General features: G+C 56.7%; 1 protein-coding gene across 1 annotated transcript; it reads right to left on the bottom strand.

Annotated features, from left to right (window-relative positions):
- Positions 1-9,660: 9,660 nt before the first annotated feature.
- KLHDC7A (kelch domain containing 7A) lies at positions 9,661-13,892 on the bottom strand. The gene has a single exon (XM_027060263.2). The coding sequence runs from the start codon at positions 13,890-13,892 to the stop codon at positions 11,517-11,519; it is 2,376 nt and encodes a 791-aa protein (XP_026916064.2). The 3' UTR covers positions 9,661-11,516.
- Positions 13,893-14,930: the final 1,038 nt, after the last annotated feature.

Raw genomic sequence — 14,930 nt, 5'->3', positions numbered from 1 at the left:
CGAGGTCAAAGCCAACAGTGTAAGTCGTGTCCCCTTGGTATGATGTCATGAGAGGGGCACTGTACCTCTGTGGTCTTTATCCCAGAATCCCGGTTAAGTGACTCATAACCCACGAGGAACCCATTAGCCCAAATCGAGCTGAAGGATGGTCTGCAAAGCACCTGACCAGTCCCCTTCAAAACTGTCAAGGTCATCAAAAACAAGAAAAGTCTAGGAGACTGTCACCACCAAGAGGAGCCTCGGGAGATATGACCTCTGAAAGTAACGTGGTATCTTGGGTGAAATCCTGGAACGGAAAAAGGACATCAGGTAAAAGTTGAGGAAACCTGAGTAAAGTATGGACTTTAGTTAAGGACAATGTGTCTGTGTCTGTTCCGTAGTCGTGACCAATGTACCATACTAACATTAGATGTTACCAACGGGGACACTGGGTGTGTGGTCTATGGGGACTCTATCATCTTGGCCACTCTTCTGTGCATCTAAAACTCTTCTGAAAGAAAAGGTTTGTTAGCAAACAAAACAAAACAAAATCCTCCGAGGGCTTCTCATTGGGCTGAGATTCAAATCCAAGCCATCCTAGCGGAAATTGACGTTTCCCTCTATGACCTGGCTGGTCCCCACTCCAACCACCTTTCTGGCCATTGTGGCTCTCTCTTGGGCAAGGACACAGGGCCTTTGCTCCTGGGCCCCCTCTTCCCAGAATGTTCCTCCTTTTGTGAGCGTGCTCTGTCTCCATCCCTCCCTCCCTCTCTTTCCCTGTCCTTCCTCCAGTCAAGTCCTTCTCGTCTTTCCTATCATAGCTTAAATGTCACGTCCTCCAAGAAACCACCTTGAGGACTATGCCCCACCCCCCCATCTCTCTCCATCACTACACTTATTTCCTGCACTGAGCTGATGCCAATCTGCCATTAGCTCACGTAGCTGTTCACCTGTGCACTCCTGGCTTCCCCAGGACAATGTGCCCAACCGGTCACAGCCGTAACCCTCGCGCCTCGCAGGGAGTCAAGTTTAATAAACCCCTGATGACTGAAGGACAAGAACTCACGTCTGTCAAACTGCGCTGACTTGCTAGCCTGATCTCCCTGCCTCCTGGAAAGGAGATTTCTTTTTCATTCCACCAGCCCGGGTCTCCCAACCTTGCATCCTCCTTCTCCTCATCCCCTGTGTCCCTGCAGCCCCAGGCTCCTTAAACACAGCCCCTGTCCTGGATGTACACATCCTGTAGCGATCATCCCTATGAATCTTACAACGACTTGAGCCCACATCACTGTAAGTGCCCATAATTGCCTAATTAGACCCCATAATGTAGCACAATCATTAACGTGTTTTATACCTTGGCCTTTTCCAAACTATATTTTTGTGAAAGCACCGAAAGGAATTACTTTAGCGTAAGGATGGAAGAAGTTTGCAGACAACAGAGAGAACGTTCTCTCCCTAGTCTTTCCCCCGAATTAATGAGGAAGAGAATGCTGGGTTTTGAGAAAGCCGCTACTGATTCTTTAGCCCCGAAGCATCCCGCTGAGCTGGGCTCTGTGTTGGTTGCTGGATTCTCTGGAATGAATGAAAACCAGTGTGTTTTTGTGCGTAAGGCACATTCCCAATGGTCTGTGCTGGTGGAGCAGAGATCGGTACGCTTAAAAATGGTTAAAATGACAAGGTTTTTTTTTTTAATTTTTTTTTAATGTTTATCCATTCTTGAGAGAGACAGAGACAGAATGCGAGTGGGTTGGGGCAGAGAGAGAGGGAGACACAGGATCCGAAGCGGGTTCCAGGCTCCGAGCTGTCAGCATAGAGCCCGACGCATAGAGCCTGACGCGGGGCTCGAACTCACAAGCTGTGAGATCATGACCTGAGCTGAAGTCGGACGCTCAACCGACTGAGGCACCCAGGTGCCCCCAAAATGACATGTTTTATGTTGCGTACCCCTCCCGCAACAAAAAGAAACCCAGTGATGTATTTTACTCAAAAGTAGTCACAAATTCCGATAGGAGAAAAAAATCGGTTACACAGCACGTACTAAGATCCCTTTCTTTTTTTCTTTAATTTTAAAATTATGGATAATAAACAAGAGCCTGGAACTAAAAAAGTCAAAATAACAATTGATTATTTCTGAGTGGGAGTGATTTCTACTGTCTTCTCTGGGGCTTCTCTGTATTTTTCCAGTTGTATGTTCTACAATAAATGTTTGTATATCTTTTGCAATCAGATGAACTGTGAGCACACAGCATGGTGAATGTACTTAATGCCACTGAGCTGTGCACTTTAAAATGGCTGTGATAGGGGCGCCTGGGGGGCTCCATCGGTTAAGCATCCGACTTAGGCTCAGGCGATGATCTCCCCGTTCATGAGTTCAAGTCCCACATCGGGCTCTGTGCTGACAGCTCAGAGCCTGGAACCTGCTTCAGATTCTGTGTCTCCCTCTCTCTCTCTCTCTGCCCCTACCCCTCTCACACTCTGTGTCTTTCTCTCTCTCTCAAAACATAAAATAAAATAAAATAAAATAAAATAAAATAAAATAAAATAAAATAAAACAAAAAAGCATTTAAAGTGGCTACGATAGCCAATTTTGTGTTGTGTGCATTTTTAACACACAAAAATGTGTTTAAAAAATAAAATAAACATTTTAAGGGGCGGCTGGGGTGGTTCAGTCAGTTGAGCGCCCGACTTCGGCTCAGGTCCTGATCGCAAGGTGCATGAGTTTGAGCCCCGTGTCGGGCTCTCTGTTGCCAGTGCAAAGCCCACTTCGGATCCTCTGTCTCCCCCCACCCCTCCCTCCCCATCTGTCTCTCTCTTTCAAAAATGAAATAAACATTTACAAAATGAGTTTAAAAAGGCAAGGACAGGGCGCCTGGGTGGCTCAGTTGGTTAAGCATCCAACTCGATTTCATCTCTGCTCATGATCTCACGGTTCAGTGCATAAGTTCAAGCCTTGCGTCGGGCTCTGGGCTGATAGCACAGAGTCAGCTTGGGGTTCTCTCTCCTTCTCTCTCTGCTCCTCTTCCACTTGCTCTTCGTATCTTTCTCAAAATTAAATAAAAACAAAACTTAAAAAAAGCCAAGGACAAGCTGTACTAAAGACATTACCTTCCTGGGGTTTTGGGGGGCTGATGCTGCCCTGATTTGCCATCATTCCCCCAGTCCGGCCCCACTGTGTGGTCCAGGGGAGAGAGACCAGGCTTGGGAGGTCAAATCCACCTGCTAAAATATAGCAGGCACAGGTTTAAATGTTTCCAGGTACAATCCCAGATTTTGGCTCCTTCAGATCAGATGAGAAACATTCTGTAACAGGAAGCTTTTTTTTTTTTTTAAGAGTTCAGTCAGAATTTATTATGATTCAAATTGAGGCCAAGTTAAAGCTAACCCTCATATTTTCTACAAAGCAAAGATTGTTGACTGTGATAGCATAAACACGATTGCGGGAAAAACAATCACAAATCTTTAGAGGATACGCTGTTTTCAGGAACACAGAGACACCACATCTCTTTGGCACTCATTACAAATAAAGAGGCATCCTATGTGCGTGGTGTTTTTAACCTTCGAAAGTGTATTCGTGGTTTCTATTTATCGCACTCTCGGGCAAATCATTTGAATGCCGCCTGGAACAACGCAGGAGATGGGGGGAGGATGTTGGTGTCAGAGCAGGGCTATCCCTGGCCCTAAAGAAGTCCTAAGAAAGGATGCGTTGGAGGGGGAGAGGGTGTGTGTCCTCTAACGGTCTCTCGGAGGAAGGAAGGGCAGGTGGGAGAGTAGGCAGGGAGAACTGGAGTGACTCTGTTAAAGCCACATCATCAAGGGAGCCAGTGTGGAGCATGAGGCCTCTATCCACCCAGGGTGGAGGGAGCTGGGGTATTGATACACCAGCTCCTGGCAGCTGGGCTCCTCCAGGGGGCGATACCTCCCCGGGAAGGGCCAGCCAACCTGGAGCGGGGGCACCGGAGGACTCCTGGGCAGCACGTAGGTGCCGATAATTGCCACGGAGCAGGTGTGCCCTGCCCTGTAAGGACCGAGGGGCTCTCTGTACCCCGACACTGTGTCCAGCGTGTGTGTGGGGGGGTGTTTCGGGAGAGGACAGAAGGTATAAAACAGTCCTCCTGGGAGACACGAGGGCAACCCAGCCGGGCAGTCCCAAGTACCCCATCACAGTACTTGACGAGGTGTTTTGAATAAGCACATAGCTGAGCTGTAGCTTCCTCTGAGCCATGCTGTGTGGCTGCTCTGCGCTGGCACTGATGACAGAGGCAGGCAAGACCTCTTTGCTGCCCACCGAGAGCTCCCAGGGCCCAGGAGACCTGCAGGCAGAGGAGGGCGATGTGGGGGTTACGCGTGCAGCGCTCGGTGCCCTGACGGACGAGTGGGGGTTGTCGGCGGCGGGAAGCCGACACCATACTTCCAAGACCTTGAAGGATGGGCATCGACATCACGGCTGCGAGATCTCTCTGGGCCTCCCTTATGTCATCTGTGAAATGGGATGACGAAAGAGTTGAAATCTCTGTATAAACTCAGTGAGTGCAAGTGTGGGGTGAGGCAACGAGAAGGGTCATGGCTCTCGGCAGGTGGCTTCAGGATTTTAGATTTGCAACCCTCGCCCCCAGGGACCCAACTTGTGCCGGGGTGCTCTAGGGATGCTCCACAAAGTCATCAGCAGGGGGTTAGGTCCCTGGAGATGGAGAGGGGGTCCAAGCAGCCTGGAAGCAGGTAGCCTCATGGATGGGTCCTTGCCTTATTCTTTCTTTGGGAAAGCGTCACTAAGCTCCCGCTATCTGTACGAACAAGACCAGTGAGCAAGGCCGCTGATGCTAGAGTTCTGGTCGGGGGTGGGGGTTGGGGGGTGTTACAGGAGGGCAGGAAGCAGAGCTCTCCCTTGTTCATAGCTGATTCATCTCCCGACAGCACTGGAGTTTCCCTGGGGTTCATGAGCTCTATCACATCCTGGCTATGCAACCGTGGGCAGGTTACTTAAACTCTCTGTGCCTCAGTTTCCTCATCTGTGCAACAGTGAAGTATCTAACACCCAGAGTTGTCTTTAGAATTAAAGAATTACGGCAGTCAGGTGCTTAGAGCAGGTCCTGGCCCTCAGGAGCTGATCTGATTGTTCGGAGACGTCCCCTGCAGACCTTGGGTCCTGGGTCCTGGTGGTGACCAAGCCCCGTGGCCAGGCCCCCGGGAGGAATCCCAGTGCCCCGGGTTTGGCTAGAACAGAGCACAGACCGTGTGGCTGAATGAGGGGTGCAGGATTTGGAGTCAGGCAGACCTGGGGTGGCGTGCCAGCCTCTCCACCATGTAGCTGCACGATCCTGGGGAAGTTATTTGATTTTCTCGAATCCTAGCTTCCTTGAGCCTAAAATGGTGGTAATCGTGCCTACAGCACAGGGCTGATGGGTCACTCACCTCTTGCTGAGTTGCAAACCCCGAAATGTAGCGATTTAAAACCACAACCTTCTATTTCCCTCCTGAATCAGTGGATTGGCATTTGGGGCTGGGTTCAGGCAGGCATCTGGGGTCAGCTGGGGGCCAGTCTCTTGGGCGTTTGCTGTGCCACTGACTGAGGGAGCTGGTAACTGGGCCACACAGCTCATCATCCAGCTGATTAACCTGGGCTTGCTCGCGTGGCGACGGCCTCAGGGTTTCTAGGAGCCACAAGAGCGCAAACCTCGTGCCTGAGCTATCTGGAGACAGTCCCATGGCCAGATTCAAGGGGTGGAGGAATTGATAGATGGGGAGAATTTGACCACTTTACCATCTACCAGGTTGTTTTGAGTATAAAACGAGATCGCGCAAGTACAGTGCATTGTGGGTTCACTGAACGTATTGACAGAGATTAGATTTCTCTCTTCTGTTTTAAGTAAGTTCTACCCCCAATGTGAGGGCTTGAACTCACAACCCCGCGATCAAGACTGCATGCTCTACTGACTGAGCCAGCCAGGTGCCCCCGATCTCTTTTAGTTTTCTTTTTTGCTTTCTTTCTCGCTTTCTTGCTTTCTTTTGGTGACTTTTAGTTTTTTGTGAAATGCCTTGTCTTTGTCTCCTCCCCTATGTCATGAAGATGATCACTTTCAGGCAGTGGTGTCCCCATGCGGATTCCACGAGGGCGGGAAGGACGGTGCATTGTTTCACAGAGCCTGGCGTGGGGACACCGTTATTGTCATCCGTATGAGATCCGTGCCTTCACTTCCTCCCCATGCACCAAAAGGCAACCCCGGACTTGATGGCTGTTTTATTTGGACCTACATCCCACTTTCCAGAGAGCTGTTTGTAGAGATTGCCCTCCAGCTGTCCTTTCTTGTGGCTGCTCCGAGAGCCTCGCTCCTAATCTCCCCCTGCAGGCACCTCCGCCCTCGCGTTCCATCCCCTGCCTCCACCGAGCCTCACATTCGCCTCAGAGGCCCCTCCTGGCCGCAGCCACAGCTTCAGAGGACTTCAGGGCAGCCCTGGGGCCATAAGGCTCTTCCAGGTAAGGATGGCAAAGGCGGGAAGTGAGGGGCACCTGTCACCCCCCTAAATATCTGCAGGCCAGACACAGCGCAGAGCGGTCGGGTGGTTCCGAGGGTCTCTCACCCCCATCTGTAAAAGAAAGGAGCCCCCTCCCCGTTGCACCTTCTCGAGGTTTCCGGAGAGCTCTGAGCGGCTCGGCTCGTGAAACTCCTCTGCGCCGTGCAATGCACTGGGAAAACGCTTAATGCTTTGAGCCCGGGGACACCCAAATCAGCAAGCCACTTACTGTGGAGGAGAGCACAGGCTCAGATTCTCAGAACCCTGGATGGTGTACAATATGAATAACTGGACCCCGTCCCAGCCCTCCCCCAACCCGCCAATTCTTGTCAAACCAGACTGGGCTCCTGCAGCTTAAATGTCAGACAACCTTCCCCTGGGGCCAGGAGGCTCAAAGGGGAGTGGGTCTCCTCCTCTGAGTGGCCCCTGCAGAAGGCGATGGTCCTTCCCAGACCTACTCTGGAGCAGTCCCTGGGCCCGGTGCTTTACATCCGTTGTCTTGCTAGTTCACACGACATCGTCTCGAGGCTGGCGGTGGCAGACCCATTTTCCGGATAGAGACATCGAGGATCCCAGAGTTTGAGCATGTCTTTGAGTTGAAAGTCTGAGGATAGAGCATGCGTGTTGGGTGTGAGTGGGGGAGGGGTCGGAGGAAGCCCAGGGGGATTGGCTGAAGCCAAGTCCGCCCCCCACCCCTCGTGCCCCAAGATAAGGGGATGGAAAGGGCATTGTGCAGAGAGTGAGGCGGCCAGGTTCAAGTGTACTTTGAAGGAAACTGAGGGTCTTTGAACTTTGCCACAAAGGTGAGTTTCCTTCAACTCTGTGAGCCTCAGTCTCCTCCCCTGTAAAATGGGGTTGTTGTCAGGATCAACGAAGTGATGTGCACAAAGCGTCTAGTCCAGTGCCTGGTATGCTCAGAGCGGAGCTCTATAAATATGGCCCCTACCTTACCTCTCGGCTCCAGGAACGCCAGAAGGCACCTGGGGTGGCCCCTCCAGACAGCCTTGCCTTCCCGGGAGGGGGTCGTTTCCAAAGGCAGCCCCGGGGCCCTATAGTCCGAGCCCTACAGCCCTAGGCAAATGCTGTGGCCTCCACTCGCTTCAGCAACTGTGTTTTCCAGACGAGCCCTAGACTGAGCTCCCCTTGTAAATATTGATGGAGGCCCCAGACAGAGAGGAACGAGAAAACAAAGGACCGTTTATTTACGATGGAAAAAGAAACCAACAGGGGGAAAAAAAAAATCTACGGGCCCGACAGGAGGGGGGACTGTTTAAATAAAGCGTGGTACGGCCACTCCATGGGGCACTGTGCGGCTACTGAAACGGCGTTTACCGAGGGTTTGTAGCAACATGGGAAATGCGTATTCTAAAAAGCTAAGTGGAAAAACGAAGCAGCTGAATTGCACATTCAGCAGAATCACACCTAGGCGACAATCAAGCCAAACGGAAATTCTGCTCCGAAGAGACAGGTCGGAGGGACGCGCACCAGAGGGGGGGTTGTCTCCGGGTGTTGAAACTGGTGAGATCTTTGCGTCCTTTGTCTGTCTTCCAAGTTTCTTTCCTATAATGCCGTGGGTGGCCTAATGAAGAATGTAACCCCAACTTCAAGGCGTTGTTTTTTTGTTTTGTCTTCAAGAAGAAACCCTTCACGGGAGCGCAGGACTGATGACCCAGGGAGTAGCCAAATGACACACGGGTCCCTGTGAGGCTGAGGGCCAGAGGTCGACAGACGAGGCTATTAAAGAAGGTCAAGTGGAATTCCTAGACTCTGACCCCACGGAGTATGACAGGCGGGCTGACACCAGCCACATGCCCAGACAGGGCATCGCTGTGTGATCCGGACTCTGAAATGTGTGAACCCCGCTTCTCTCCTGGGGACGTAGCTTACCATGCGCAAAGAGCCTCTTTGGTCAACCTTGGCCACACAGGATCGTCTCCCTCGTGTGAATGGTTACAGCCCAACAGCTGGACAGGCGCTCTTCACGCCCCGGGGCGGTGCTCCCTGGAGGCAGCCCTGCCCTCCCTGGCCGGCTGATGAGCCGCCCCCCTCCCCTCTCCCCCCCAACTGCCCCCTCCCTCCCCAGCCCTGAGCCAGCCCTGGTTGGTGCACGTCTCAGATTTCCATCCAGGGCTCTGCTCCCTGTCTCCTTATCAGGGAGACTTGATCACACTATTCGCTGCCTTCTCTGCCTTCCCAGCACGTGAGCAGCATGGGTGCTTGTCATTTGTTTGTGTACTAATATTTTTCAAATTTATTTTTTTATTTTTTAAGTTTACTTATTTTGCGAAAGGGGGGAGGGGCAGAGAAAGAGGGAGGGAGGGAGAGAGAGAGAGAGAGAGAGAGAGAGAGAGTCCTAAGCAGGCTCTGCAGTGTCAGCACAGAACCCAGTGCCAGGCTCAAACCCATGAACCTCGAGATCATGACCTGAGCCGAAACCAAGAGTCGGATGCTTAACCGACTGAGCCACGCAGGCGCTCTTTCTATACATTTATTTTTAAAAACGGCCTGTTTTCCTTCACCGGAAAGCAGGCTCAGTTAGGGCAGGGACCTGCTGCATCCCCAGCACAGTGCCTGGAGCAGTGCGCAGCCTGAACGTTCTGTCGGTGAATCCTGACTGCCATGGCCCCAGGTGGTCTCTGTGGTCTACCTGAACTACCCTGTCTCCCATAATGGCCCTGACCACTCACTTCCCTAAAGCCAGTTCTGGAGCCCAGGCCAGCAACGAGGAACACACCGGTTCTAGTCTATCAGCGATGATGGCTGAGGGCCCTGGGTTGAACCGGTTCTGAGGCTCAGTGGGAAAAGATAAGGCAGTCGATTAGTGATGTCTGCAAGGGACCACAGGGAGGCAGATGGGATCTCAGCGCTGCACTCATCATGAAGACCACACCCACCATCCCTGGGCCTGGAACAAGCTCTCCTGCCCTGTCTCTGGATGGGACTCCCTAGTCCCAGCCATGTGTATGCAGTGGGGCTCTGAAAGGGTTCCAGAGGGATCCTGAGCTCCCCCTCAGTTTGAAGCCTCCCCCAACAGTCCCCCTGCTTGGTTGTGGTCTAGTCATCAGCTGGCTCCTCGATGGAGGCCTGCCCTTGGGGGCTGGATCTGGTTCCACCCGCCCTCAGCTGCCAGAGCCCGTCCACCTCCCAAGGAAACCACAGCCTGGCATTGTGATGCCAATGCTGCTGTCAGTAGTCGTGTTGCTGAGTTTACCCCTGCTTCCCCACCAAGGGTCTCTTGGAGGCTCATGCCTGAGTGTCAGCTCTGAGCTTGAGCAAGGCCTCGGCGGGGGGGTGGGGGGGTCACCAGGCTCCGGCCATAGCCCCGACTCACTTTCCTCTCCCCACCTCCAACTTAAGAATAAATACCAGGCAGCCTCGCCTTCCAGGCCCTGGCACGGGGAGGATGGCTTCGAGCGGCCCAATAAAAGTTCTCATCTCCATGCCAACCTCCCTGTTACTCCTTGCTCTAACCCTGCCTTTTCCAGGAAGACCCCAGCTCAGCCCAGCAGCTGCGGTGAACACAAGCTGCTGCCCAGACCCCCCAGGGGGCCTTGGGGAGAACTTTCTCTAAGTGTTCTCGTTTCTCTGGCCAGAGAAGGCCATGGCTGGTCCTTCCTATTTTCAAGGTAGGAACACTGAAGTCCAAAGCATTCTTAGCTCCCTGCTTGTCAGGCCTGCCCTGGGGCACCCCATCTCTACCTCTTTCCTCCAGGCTGCTTGTCACTTTAGAGGTGGTCCCAGCTGCCCTGGCTCCCGGATGGCACAGAGAGCATCACCCGCCTCTGTCTGTGCATGCATCATCCTCATCCAGGGAACAGGGCTGTGGCAATAGATTGGACCAGTCTCTCTCTCTTCCCTCCGGGAAGAACGGGCAACTTCCTGAGGTTGGAGGGTCTCTGCTCTTTGCAAATTTACCACCCCTGATGTGGGAGGAGATCCCAGTGTCCTGATGCCCCACTAGCATTTTCTGGTTCCTCAGCTCCATCACGGACCGCCCCCCCCCCCCCCCCGCCCGAGTCTCCTATCTAACCAGGCACACCAGGTGATCACATGGCACAGGGAGAGCAAGTTGTGCCATTGTCCCTCCCCAGCCCTGCGGGGGTGCCTGGGAGTGACTTCTCTCGCCCCCCACCCCTGATGTCAGGGCTGTGTTGATTGGATGAAGTCTTGTGCAGGCTCTGAGATCTGGGGAGGGAGTCAGCGGCCAGCCAGCGACGGGCCGAAGCAGGGGCCCGGGAGGACGGTGGCCCTCAGATCACATCTTCTCCTCCCTCTTCTGAGACCCCATATGTGGCAATCACTGGTGTTCTTAGCAGACCAGTACAAGGTGTAGGTTTTCAAGTGGCTGCTAACTGGAGGTTTCTCCTCCTTCGGGTATACCAGAATCCTAGGTAATGAGAAGTGGGCAATGGTCAATTTGCTTTGCGGGCAAGAGTTCACGGTCAGCTCCAACTACAGCTGTCATACTTCTCCAACCATCTCTCCTCTGGCTGGGCCCCCTGGGGCTCCCCGGGGCTCCCGGCACAGCCAGAAACACCTTCCTTGAGCGTTCCAGGTGCTTCTGGGAACCCTAGAGGTAGGGGCTCTGTTTAGGAGGGGAGCCTAGTGGCTTAAGGAGGGCTGGCCCACCTCCACCCTATGGGGGTCCGCTGGCACCTGAACTGTGGTTGCAGTAAGGCTGTGCCCCTGGACTTTGGCGGGGTCCTGATACCCCTTCCCCCAAGAATTCAGATTTGAAGCAAGGTGACACTCATCCCCGCACACGGTGCTGCCCTCAGCAACGCCGGGCCCTGGTTCTATTTTCACACGGCGCCTGCGCACCCCGCGGACAGCAAAGACGCATCCGAGGCCCCGGCCAGCGGAGGGGGTAGGGTTAGCATTCCCCTCACGCGGGCGGAATTCCCGAGCTGCCTGCTCGCCCAGAGATGGCTCACGGAGTGGCGGGCAGGGGTGCTTTTTGCTTCCAGTTTGGCAGCAGAAGTCCAGCGGGGGGTGGGGGGGGGGGGTGGGGGGCGGGGGGTGGGTAGCTAGACCCTGGTCTGAAGCGCGTCGGGGACGGGCAGGGTCAGGACGGCGGGCAGGAGGGTGCCCCGCGGGGAGGGGAAGCTCCGTGGCTCCTTGGGCACAAACCTGGGCGAGATGTGGTCGGCCAGGAAGCAGAGCAAGCGCCAGCGCCCCACGCAGTAGATGAGGTCGCCCACCGGGGCGCACTGGAAGGCGTCCGGGTACGGGGTGCGGTAGGTGGCGCACTCGTACCAGAGGCGGGCGCTGGCGCTGCAGCGGTGGACGCTGATGCCCAGGCGGCGGTCGAGATCAAAACGGTAGAGGAAGCCGTTGACGGCCACCATCTCGGCCGTGCGGTCCTTGCCGCCCCCCGTGGGGCCGGCCCGCCAGCGCTGCTCCCGGGCCGAGAAGCGGAGCAGCAGGTAGCGCAGGGTGCCGCCCGTGACGTAGACGTCGCCCGCACACGCCGTGGCCGTGTGCGCCAGGGCGAAGGAGTCGCTGGGGAGCGGCGGCGCAAAGGTCCAGCGGTCCAGGCGCGGGTCATAGCGTTCCACCGTGTTCAGGCACTCGCCGCCGATGGCGTACAGGTGGCCGTCCAGGGCCACCAGCCGGCAGTGCGGCCGGGCCTGGTTCAGCGGGCACACCTCGCTCCAGATGCCGGTCAGCGGGTTGTAGCAGAAGACGCGGTTGGAGGGCTCGTGCCCGGGCCCCCGGCAACCGGACGCCACGAAGAGGTAATTGAAGAGGCTGCAGAGGGCACAGCCTCGGGACACCGCCTCGGGGGGCAGGCGGGCCAGCGGGTGCCAGGCGTCCTGCGCCTCGTCGTAGCAGCAGAGACGGCCGGAGCCCTCCTGGGGGCACACGTCCGCCACCACCAGGCGCTCGCGGCCCCGCAGGCGGCGCCGGAGGATCAGCTCCCGCTCCGTCCCGCTCAGGCACCGGTAGATGTCCGGGCTGCGCAGGACCTGGAGGTAGTTGTCGCTCATCACCTTGTAGGCCGCTTCCTTCAGCGCCTCCAGCTTCTGCTTCTTGGCCAAGGTCAGCACCTGGTAGCAGTTGCCCAGATCCAGGTACACGTCTGGCGCTGAGCCGGGGGCCAGCGGGAGGTGGAAGAAGTTGGTCCCCGCCACGAGCTGCACGTGGGCCTCCCGGCTGCTTCCGGCCGAGCTGGACCCAAGAGAAGCCTGGGGAAGGGGGTGGCCAGGCGGGGCGCTCTGGTCTGGGCAGGACGGAGCGGGGGCCCCAAAGCCCTCGAGCTGGAGCTGGAGCTCCGGGTTCTCCACGATCCGGACGAGGCTCTCCTTCCTGCCGAAGCCTTGCGTGGGGGGCGACGGCCGCGGCTGGGAGGAGGTGGGCGTTTCGGCTCCACTTTCCCGGCCTCCTGAAGCGGCCTCTGTTCCCGGGGCGGCGCCTGGCAGGGGCCCGGGGAGTGGAGCCTCAGCCGGGGCGGCTGTCCTGGGGGCCAGCCGGCCCTTGGAGGTGGCCCAGGAAGTGGACTCGACATAGTAATCGTACACCTTGCCCTTCAGCCTGGGCCCCATCCCCTCCACCTTCTCAGGAATGAAGTTCTCCTCCACGCGAACCCGGGACACAGACGAGTAGGTATAGGAGGCACCGGCGGCTCCCTCCCGCTGGTGCAGGGTCAGGCCCATGTCCACGGCCGCCTGGAGGGCCCCGGCCTCTTCCCCGTGGACCCCCCTGTTGCGAGGAAAGACCCAGCTCCTGTTCGTGTCACGCTCGCCTTCCGTGTGGGCCATCAGGCTCGTGGCGGGGGACTCCCGCTCCCCGAGCCCTGGCTGTCCCGGGGGTCCGCCGTCCCGCCATGGAGTGGGCGCCCTGCCCACCCTGCTCCCCTCTGCCGCAGCGAGGCCAAGTGGGGAGCTTTGGAATTCATCGCCCACAGTGGGGTGGTGGGGCGGCTCGGGCTTACCGCCAACAGCTGTTCCGGCTTCCTGGCCACTGCAGCGAGGGGGTACCAGCTCAGAGACAAGGCCCTGCCCACCCGCTTCCACACCAGCGCCCTTCTTCTCACGCTCCCGAGCCTCTTGGGCTTCTGCGACTTCGGGAGAGCGTCCTGTTGCCGGGACTCGGGAGCCCCCCTGACTTTCCTGGTCACAGCCCAGCGGCGCTCCGGCCCCCTTGCTTCCCCTCCGGCGTCTCAGAGCCCGGTGTGGTGCCCCAGGAACAGCCCCCGGGTCCGCCGGCTGCCCGGAGCCCTCGGCCTTCTCCTCGGCCTTGGAGTTCCTGTCCCCCAGCGGGGCCCGGGCGGGCCTCAACCTGTACAGCCTGTAGGCTGCGGTCACCAGGAGCAGCGCGGCGGCCGACAGCACCACCTTGCCTGCCAGCTGCATGTCCAAATGCCAGTCCTGGGACTCTGCTCCTCCTCTTCCGGGGAGCATGCTTCCCAAGCCGACCTGGGGCCAAAGAATGTCAAGAATCCGATTAATGATTGTCCTGGTTCCTGCGGGAGCTGGGCTGACCCGGAGGGGGCTCTGGGCTGGCTCCGGCCGGCCACTGGAGGAGTTGGAGCAAGGTAACCTTGAGCGGGCAGCAGGTGGCCACTGGGGCTCGGGGCTGGCGGATCCTTCGACGCTTTCCCTGGGGGCGGGGGTGGGGGTTGTGCCCCGGGGCCTGAGCTTGTGATCGGCCACCCGAGCCAGCAGCAGCTGGAAGATGTTAGGAGTGTCCAGCAGGTACACAAATAGGGAGGAAGCTCTTGACCAAACAGTCACCTGATGCCCGGAAGCGCCCGGGGTTGGTTATTGTATGTAGGGCTAGGAGTGTTGGGTGTGGTGGGTTGTGAGACAGGTGGAGCCACGGCAGGTGTGGCACGAGATCCTCCCTGCTGGTTTCCTTCCCGTTGGGGTCTGCTTGTCCCCGCGGGGAGGCCCGCAGTTAGCAGCAGAGAAGGCTGGGCCAGGGACTGCGGCCAAGCCACCCGATCTGGCTTTGAATGCCTCCGCCCTCCGTCTGGGCCTTCCTGAGAGCAGATGGGGAAGGTACAGGGTGTTAGTTAGATCGAGGCAGATCGAGGCAACTAACCTTGATCTAACGATCAAGGGCACATCCTTGCGCTTGAAAACAGGTGAGGGGCCGAGGTCCTCACCAGTGCTGTGGGTCCCAGTTTAACAGATGAGAAAAGGGGCGCCTGGGCGGCTCAGTCCGTTAAGCGTCCGGCTCTTGGTTTCAGCTCAGGTGGTGATCTCACAGTTTTGGGAGTTCGAGCCCTGAGTCGGGCTCCATGCTGACGGTGCGGAGCCTGCTTGAGATCCTCTTTCTCTCCATCGCTCTCCACTCCTGCCCCACTTGTGCTGTCTCAGTCTCCCTCAAAATAAGTAAATAAACTTACCCTTCAAGCTCATCTGTCCGCCGCCTCGAGCGCCAGGCTCCTGGCTGGGGCTCAGGACGGCCTCCTTCCTCCTCGCGGGTCCTCACCC

The sequence above is a fragment of the Acinonyx jubatus genome, chromosome C1 (genome assembly GCF_027475565.1).
Source record: "Acinonyx jubatus isolate Ajub_Pintada_27869175 chromosome C1, VMU_Ajub_asm_v1.0, whole genome shotgun sequence".
In the NCBI taxonomy this organism is placed as follows: Eukaryota; Metazoa; Chordata; class Mammalia; order Carnivora; family Felidae; genus Acinonyx; species Acinonyx jubatus.
Note: the sequence above shows the minus strand (reverse complement) of the source record. Positions and strands in the feature narration are given on the sequence as shown.

Bases quoted from the DNA above. Each gene is read 5' to 3' on its own strand.
- KLHDC7A (XM_027060263.2), bottom strand. From the start codon at position 13,892: ATGCTCCCCGGAAGAGGAGGAGCAGAGTCCCAGGACTGGCATTTGGAC.